The sequence below is a fragment of the Quercus suber genome, unplaced genomic scaffold (genome assembly GCF_002906115.3).
Source record: "Quercus suber isolate HL8 unplaced genomic scaffold, Cork oak 2.0 scaffold_237, whole genome shotgun sequence".
Lineage (NCBI taxonomy): Eukaryota > Viridiplantae > Streptophyta > Magnoliopsida > Fagales > Fagaceae > Quercus > Quercus suber.
The window spans coordinates 690345-700057 of NW_027069694.1; the positions used below are offsets into that span (position 1 = coordinate 690345).

The 9713-nt window shown below is 33.3% G+C and overlaps 1 protein-coding gene across 1 annotated transcript in view; it reads right to left on the reverse strand.

Annotated features, from left to right (window-relative positions):
- Positions 1–7272: 7272 nt before the first annotated feature.
- The window catches only part of LOC112037256 (phospholipase D alpha 1), an 8051-nt gene continuing 5610 nt past the window's right edge, over positions 7273–9713 (reverse strand). The window contains 3 exon segments of the mRNA XM_024070159.2: positions 7273–7766; positions 7769–7996; positions 7999–9001. Coding sequence (XP_023925927.2) covers positions 7273–7766; positions 7769–7996; positions 7999–9001 — 1725 coding nt within the window.

Sequence of the window (9713 nt, forward strand, 5' to 3'; positions counted from 1 at the left end):
AACAAGCCCAGGACAGGTTGTCACCTTCACAATAAATGTGCTCACCTAATCCTTTAACCGCACTAATGGAGATGTGACTCCTGAACAGGGCAACCTTGACCACTACGAATTACATGATTACTGATAACACAGCTGATGGGACAGACGGTCAGAAGGGAAGTGCATGGATGATCAACAGGTGGAAGAAAGAGATGGTGAGAAGAGGGCTATATAAGGGAAACCAACAGAACAACGAGGGGGGGACGGAGAGGAGGCTCCTCGGATGAACGCCGAGGAGAAATCTTGATGAGTAACCTTATTGTGCCGGCCTTCAATGGATGGAAGCCCTATTTTGAGCGTTGTCCGTTTGTTAGGGCTTAGTTCTTGAACTCACCTTCTAAAAATGTATTATTTGGGCTTATGGGATGAATTTCCTTTTAATTTATAAGGACTTTTCCAAATTGAGTCATTACAATTGGCGCCGTCTATGGGAAAGGACTAGGCGTTAGCAGGCACAACGACTAGCGACTTCCACCATTGGGGGCTTGCGCAAGGTACCCCGACTTCCAAAAAAAAAAAAAAAAACGAAGTAACAACCAACAATAACGCTTTTGCACAAGATATGATCGTTGCAGGAAAGTAAAAGATTCAGAGAATAGGAGAAGGAAAGAAACATCACAACGTTTTATTAATCGAAAAGTAAATACAAGATACAAATAGAGGCTCAGACATGCGTGTTTTAAAGCTAATGCTACAAACAGAGGCCAGACGGGCCTGTCTTAAAACTAACTTTAGGGGAGGGGCTGAGACAGGCTTGTTTTAAGGCTGCCAACAACCCCCGGGCCAGTGTGGATGGTGCCGGCGAGAAGAGAGGAGCAGATGCATGGGCACCTAACGACCCCTCCCCATGACGTTCCCTTGATTCTCTCCCAGCCCAACATTGGTTGGCCGTTGGAGACGGCAACACCCGGGCACCGGACATGACGTAATCTTGCGAGCCTCCACCGATGGATAGGCCAGGCACGAGTTGCTGCCAGTCTAAAGGGCAGGCATGGAAGCGCCCCGGAAAAGGGCGTTACGTACTTCAGGGACTTCTCTCCTGACCGCCATGCACAGCACCATCGGGATGACGCCCAAACTTTACCGCGCCGGAAGTNAAAAAAAAGAATAAACATTTATTTGTTCTAATAAACTACTATTAGTGTTTTAACAAAATATGCAACATTTTGTTCATATAAACTTTTTCCTGCAATCTACATCTAATAGTTGATATCAAACTAGTTTTTCCTTCACTTATTCTATTTCCTTGGATAAAAACCAAAACTTAATGTTTATTCAATATAAACTTTTTTTTTCCTTCCTTTTTTGTTCCATCTTAGTTAAAGTGCCACAATTTTTTGTCCCTCCTAATAGACTGCTGCTCTTCTTCTTCTTCTTTTCTTTGTTTCTTTCTTTTTCTCTTTTTTAAGTGATACTTATCCAATTATTTTGGGACTGTGTTTTAATCTGATGTGAAATAGATAATGTGATAGTACATTTATGGTGGATTTTTAAATTCTATTGATAAGTGAGTGTTAAAATGACATCTCATCCACCCCTCTAATAGACTAATTCCTTTTATTTATCACCTATTACTCTTCTATTAAAAAATTACTGACAGTAGATAATAGTATTATTATAAAAATCAATTACAAGGTGAGAAAAAAAATCAGTTAAATGGACACTAAAACAACATCTAATTAATTTTTCTGTGTATATATATATATAATGTGTGTGTATATGTGTATCTTTTTTTTAAAAATTACCAAAAATATCCTTTGACTACCCAATAATTTTAAAAAAAAAAAATCCAAAAGGATAGAATAGCTATTAAAACACTAATTAAAAAAAATTAAAATAAAAAACCACAACCGGCAATATATAATGGCATCACGGTGTCTTCCAAATTAAAATTTTTATAGGGAATGGTCTTTTAAGCCACTTTATAGGTAAAGGAAAATAATACTAGCATAAAATAAAATATTGCTTCTGCCAAAATTTTGGTAATTTATGTAAAAAAAAAATAATAATAATGAACACTTTTTTAGATAGTTACAATATACTACTAACCCAGTAACACAAATATTAAATTTTGGATATACACTACTATTAGTTTCTTTAAGATATTCCCACCTTACGTGTGTATATATTAAAATATTTAGTATTCTAAAAAAAAAAAGACTTTGTCCATAAAATGTCAATTAAGTTATAAGACTCTTGACACAATGAACATGAAGTAGGGGCGGCTCCACTTGGAGCCTAGGGGTTCAAATGAACCCCTAAATTGAACAAAAAAAAATGATTATAATATTTTTTATTTTATTTTTCCTGTTTTGAAACTTAAAATAAAAATTTGAACACCCTAACCTTAAACCCAACTAAAATAAACTTAAATATAAGCATCTTAATAATATCTTGACCTTTTTAAACACAGAAAAATCTCAATAACAAATCAATTTAATCTAAAATCTGGGAAAAAATTTTAATTAGCCCAACAACAAAAGTAGAATTTGCTAATCTTAAACCCTAGAAAAAGCTCATGTAAATCTTAAGAAATTTTAAATAATTCAATCAAATGAGAAATTAGTGGATGAATGATTGCTTGACTATGTACATTAAAACATATGTAGCTAGTAGAATTGATAATGAAGATATCATGCAATAATTTCAAAATACAAAAAATCGTAGAAGACAATTGTAAAACTTTATGTATTAATTTTTTTTTTTTGTGATGTTGATATATTTAATTTATCTTTTGTTTAAAATTTTGTATAATTTAAGTTTCTTATTGAACCCCCTAGAAAATAATCTTGGAGCCGTCACTGACATGAAGACATGTGCTGTATAAAATATGTTTATAGTTCCATTATGAAAGCAATTAATTTCTACCCCTTAAACATTTTTGTTAGTCCAAGTATAACAAATATATACAATGAAAACATATGTATGTTTATATTAAGAATTTTGATATTATTCCTTATTTATAATATTATAGATTTATAATAAATATATAAAACCCGTGCAAAGGAATGACAATCAACATGGAAGTAGAGAAATTATAGAGTCCTCTGTGGATCACATCACTTGTCCACCATTCCACTAAAAAACTTCCACTTGTTTAAAATTACTGAGTTAGTAATTAATTTCTGTTTAAAAAAAAATTTAACTAACAATTTTAAACAAATGACAGTTTTTAATGGAATGGTAGACCACATCACTTGTCCAACATATAGATCTTATAATTTCTACATGGAAGTATGTACTAAGCTTAAATTATTTTGGTTGTTTAAATAAATAAATAAAATTGACAATTAACACGGAAATGTCTCTACGTAGGAAACCTAAGTATAAATCTTATGATGAAAATATACATATATATATATATATATACCCCTAAATTTTTTTGGTTAAAAAATAAAAATAGTACAAGTGTAAATATGCATTTCATTTACTTTTGTAGTACAAGTGAGCGCACAAAGAGGGAAAAAACACCGATTGTTAAAAAACAATTCAAGTCGGATATTTTAATTTTTTTTTTTTATTCAAGATATAAATTATACTTTAGTATAATCTAGGTATATATGTATGTGAAATTTTCTTTTGAAAACTTGAATCTCAACTCTTGCCCTTATATCCTACAAGCACTTATATTTGTGGAGTGACCATCGCACTAAGGGTGTGTGGTGATAAATATTTAAAAGGCGAAAATATACTTTTGGTCCCTACATTTTAGACCAATTCTCGATTTGGTCCTTAAATTGATTTCGCTCTTAGATTAGTCCCTAATTTCATAAAATAGTTTTTATTTTGGTCTCTGCCATCAACCTAGTAATAGAAAAATATGAGGTGGCAAACAAAGTGTATAGATGGTATATTAGATGCTAATGTGGCAAATAAAACTATTAAAAAAAAATTATTTTGCTTTTAAAATGACAAGTCAGCTTTTTAATCAATAAAAAATAAAAATTTTAAAAATAATTAAACTGAAAAAATTCAAAAAAAATCAATTTTAAAGATTGAGAAAACAATTTATAGCAACTATTTCAATTTTTCTTGAACTTTCTTAAGAAACTAAATTAACACCCCTTCTCATTCTAGGTTGGCGTGTCTATGTTTGTGTTTGTATCTATTTCATTTTCTTCTTTCTTTTAAGATAACAAAAAGAAAAATCAAAACAAAAATAACTTAGTAAATAAATCTTCTTGGCAAGTGTTTTTGTGTGTCTTTCTTCTTTTCTTTTTCTTTTCGCGTGTATTTCTTTCTTTCTTTTTTTTCCAGATCCTCTCTTTCTCTCTCTCTTGGTGTGTATTTGTGTTTGTATCCTTCTTTTTCGTCTTTCTTTGTTCAAGCTTTCGATCCCTCTCTCTCTTAATCTCTGACTTTCTCTCTCTCTCTCTCTCTCTCTCTCTCTCTCTCTCTCTCTCTCTCTCTCTCTAAACCTGATTCTCTAATCTCTAGGTTTTTTAGATTTCCATAGGGGCGGGTGGTTGGTAATGGAGGTGGAGATCGGTGTGGCCATGGGTCTTGGATTGTGGGTTTGGATGGAGATTGAGATGGCTGGGTTGGTTGGAAATGGTTGGGTTTTATGGGTTTCAGTGGGGTGGGTTGTGGTCATAAAGATCGGTGTGGCCATGGAGATTGGTGTGGGTCTTGGATTTCTATTTATAGGTTTGGATGGAGGTAGGGGTTTTCTGGTTTCTGTGGAGTGGTGGTTAGTAGTGGAGGTGGAGATTGGTGTGGCTGTGGAGATCGGTGTGGCTGTGGGTTTTGGTTTCATGTTTACTAATTTAGGTCTCGATGAGTTTGGTTTCATGTTTTCGTGTTTTTTATTATTTTTATTATTTTTTTATGTGGATTTGTATGTTTATTTCTTGGATTTATTGGGTTTGATTTACTAGAGGTTTATGGGTTTGATTTCTTGATTTATTGGATTGATTTACTAGATGTTTATGGGTTTGATTTGGGGAAGAGCATGAAGCATGAAGTTCATGCTTTGGGGAAGAAGAAGAACATTGTTCTTCCGGGAAAAAAAAAATTTTAAGGTGTTTTTAAAATATTTATTTCATAATTTGTTTTTTAATTTTCTGAGGTGGCTTTTTTATTTATTAAAATGCTCACATAGATGCTGATGTGGTATTTATTAATGTATTTTAATAGCCATATTAGTATCTAACATACCACCTATGCACTCTGTTTGCCATCTCAGATTTTTTTTGTTACTGGGTTGACGGCAGGGACCAAAATAAAAATGATTTTCTGAAAAGACTGACCCAGGAGCGAAATCAATTTAGGGATCAAATTAAGAAATCGCCCAGAATGTAGGACCAAAAGTGTATTTTCGCCTATTTAATATTATTAAATCAAAGTTACAAATACTTTTGAAGACACTTGAAGGACATCAATTTTGGATTCTACGAAACAAAACAAAATAAGACCATCATATTTTCATTAACAAATGATAGTTGGAGTTCAAAGTCTGTATAATAGCAAATTACATTACAAATTCTATTTGATACAAAGTAATCTCAAATCTTACAAAGGTTTGGAAACTTCTCTTCCTTTGCTAACTTCTCCTTCTTTGTCATTTTTTTCTTTGAATAATTTCCTTTTAGTATTTTGCCAAAATTATTTTTGTTTATGAAGTTATATCTTTTTGTTAGAATAAACTCTTATAGTATTTTAACTAAATGTTGTATAGCTACAACATGAAAAAAAAAAAATGAAACATGGATATAACTTCCTCATTAGCTCAATGTTGTTGTATATATAGGTATATACAAGGATAGGTTGTAATAATGATGTTTGAGTTTGAAAAATATGGTTTCATAAAGTGAAAATTCAAGTTCTGGAATTTCTAAGTAAAATTTTGAAATTCAGCATTTTTGGTCAGTTGAAACTTTCGCTCGATCGATCTAAATGGTAAGAAAATAATCCTAGAGCCTCTGGATGAATCATTGCTATTCGATTCTTGTTTCATCAATCGAAAGAGCACTTGATCGATTGAAAGGATCTTTCGACCAATCAAATAACTATCTAAAAAAGTGTTCATTATTATTTTTTTTTTTTTACATAAATTACCAAAATTTTGGCAGAAGCAATATTTTATTTTATGCTAGTATTATTTTCCTTTACCTATAAAGTGGCTTAAAAGACCATTCCCTATAAAAATTTTAATTTGGAAGACACCGTGATGCCATTATATATTGCCGGTTGTGGTTTTTTATTTTAATTTTTTTTAATTAGTGTTTTAATAGCTATTCTATCCTTTTGGATTTTTTTTTTTTAAATTATTGGGTAGTCAAAGGATATTTTTGGTAATTTTTAAAAAAAAGATACACATATACACACACATTATATATATATATATACACAGAAAAATTAATTAGATGTTGTTTTAGTGTCCATTTAACTGATTTTTTTCTCACCTTGTAATTGATTTTTATAATAATACTATTATCTACTGTCAGTAATTTTTTAATAGAAGAGTAATAGGTGATAAATAAAAGGAATTAGTCTATTAGAGGGGTGGATGAGATGTCATTTTAACACTCACTTATCAATAGAATTTAAAAATCCACCATAAATGTACTATCACATTATCTATTTCACATCAGATTAAAACACAGTCCCAAAATAATTGGATAAGTATCACTTAAAAAAGAGAAAAAGAAAGAAACAAAGAAAAGAAGAAGAAGAAGAGCAGCAGTCTATTAGGAGGGACAAAAAATTGTGGCACTTTAACTAAGATGGAACAAAAAAGGAAGGAAAAAAAAAGTTTATATTGAATAAACATTAAGTTTTGGTTTTTATCCAAGGAAATAGAATAAGTGAAGGAAAAACTAGTTTGATATCAACTATTAGATGTAGATTGCAGGAAAAAGTTTATATGAACAAAATGTTGCATATTTTGTTAAAACACTAATAGTAGTTTATTAGAACAAATAAATGTTTATTCTTTTTTTTAAAAAAAAAATTGTAATTTGATGCATCCACTTAGCGTAACCATATTAAAACAAATAAACTGTTTGTTCTTATCTAAAAAATTGCAATTTGATATAGCCACTTGGTTGCTGGTGCAACTACAGTTTCTAGGCTCAACTTTTATTATATAGCATATGATATATAAAATCATGATATTTTAATTTAAGCATTAATTTATTTATTTATTTTTCTTATTTACCAAGTCATTAATCTTTTTTATTCTATTTTGACAAAACCAACCCATTATTTAATTTGAATGATTTTTTTTTTTTTTCAAATACCCTTGGCTCTCAGAGCCTGAATAATATCTTTATACATCATATCCATTGTCCTCCTCTGCCAATCTAATATGGCCTGAACTGATCCACTCTCCGGCATACCCTCTGGCCACATCGGGACAACAACATAGACAGTGAACCTCTCCCCTGCTTCAATCTTGCTGATAATCTTAAGTGAAAGCTCCTTTGGAATCAGATGCAGAGCACCAATATCCTCAGGCTTGATATCATCAGCACTCCAGCAAAAAGAGCTTCCAAGGAAATACTGATTCTCAATATAAATGAAATCCTTTGCACGTCGAATAGCATTAATGTAAGCATCCTGAATGCTTCGGTCAATGATATTATCCTTCCCACTGACAAGCCCAGCTCTGGCTGCATCTTCAGGTGTCTCTGGGAAGCCAAAAGCAGCCCCACCATCAATGGATCTAAACAACTGCACATTCCATGTCTCATTGTCATCTGGAAACATAACTGGAGATGGGGGATGATGATTTCGTCAAGCTCTCTAAGCTGAACAAGTAAATCCTTACCACCTTGCTTTCTCCACCTCTGCTCAAAATTAAATAAGACATCCCAAGCAATTGGTCCTTCAAGCCTGGAGTGGATATCATGCCACGGTTCCCTTGGACCACCTTTTGTAATTGAAGCACCCTCAAAATTTGGCTGATGAAAATCATCATGATGTGCAGTGTCCAATGTCCTGAAGAGTGAATGAAAGGGGTATCATATCTCCCATCACAAAGATCAATACCCCCAACGAAACTCACAATTCTCCTCTTTTGTGATCCTCCACTAGGCATTTCACTGTCCACCACCACAATCTTCTGGTGATGAGTGAACATGGTTGAAATCGATAAATCCTGAACAATGCTTCCACCATCATCGGGATTTCGGGGACACAATACACAGTGCACATCAGTATTCTGGAAGTAGTGTTCAGTTTCTTCATCGTGGGTGGCCATCAATCCATCCTTTTTCAGTAACCCAACAGAAGTCCTGTCATCCCAAACAAGCATAAGAACCCTAACACCTTCACTTGCCTTTTTCTTAAGCAGATCACCAAGTAAGATGTCTCCTCCAGACTTTGGCCTCCTTGAGTCCCTCACCAGGGAAATTTCTGTATAGACCGACCATCCAGTAATGTAGATCAAGTGTTTTGCATTAGTGATTGCATCAAAAATGTCTTCCCAACATCTGTGGGGCTCATAATATGTGCCTCCAGCAAGAGGGATTTTAGGAACAAATTTGTCTGGGACATGAGCATCTTGGTACAGAGAAATCCTACATCCTTGCCTCTGTGAGAAGAATGTGTATGGCACTCCAGGAAATTTAAGACTTCTAATACCCCGAGCCCAATTATGGTCTTTTGCAACATCAAAATATTGTAGCTTCACATGGATCTTCGAACCTACAGGATTTTTCTCTTTATCCAATATATCAACCCATCTATCCACTTCCTCCCCATCTAAGAGTTCTTCAATAGGTACATATGCTCTTCCAATTAAGGTTGCCCCAATAGGATTATCGTCTTTGATAGTGAAAATAACATTTGAAGCCAAATGAGCACAGTAGATATGAAAAGACTCATACCACCTGGGATTGTTAGGCTCATTTTCTAGTATCCTGGTCCTCCCAACTCTTGCCTTTTCTAGATCAATGGTTGCGTAGACTTTAGGAACTCCTTTACCAATACCAACTGTCTCTTCAATGTTTGCCAGAATCTACAAAATATAAATTCAAAAGTAAGATTTTGGGAAAGAAGAAGAAAGGAAAAGCAAATGTATTACTTGAAAACCTACACTCCAACAAGAAGCATCATATTATCAGAGTAACTAAAAATAATTAGAGAGTGGAAATTATAAAAATGATTATATACTTTGTAGTGTATAAAATGAACAGGGGGAAGGATTATTCATACGATGAAGATGATGCTAACAATCCACCAACAATACATTGATAAATGAAAGAACAAATAAAAAAGGAAAAGAACCACACACAATCTTTAACAAATCTTGCTGCCATAAAAATACTCATAAAGAAAAAGGGGGAGACAGCAGCCCATGATTTAAAGCACTGCACTGGTCACTGCTATTTGTGAACTGGATAAAGCTTAGTTTCATAAAAATAAGTATTGAAGTAGTTTAGTAAGACAAGAAACACCAAAATCAGTTTCTTATTCTTAAATGTTAAAACAATTTTATGGTTTTCATCTAGCATCAAGCTCTCGCCTTGTTGGTATTATGACCAAGAACTAACATACTTTCAAGATAACCTCAAGGGGTTGTCCTAGTGATTCCCAAGCCCTCATTAAATCCACATTAGTTCTTAGGTTCAAAACTCCTAAACAACATCTTTGGACCAGCCCAAAGGATTATTTCTAGAGTTTCAACACCCACCTTAGCCCCCCCCCCCCCCCCCCCCCCCCCCCCCCAC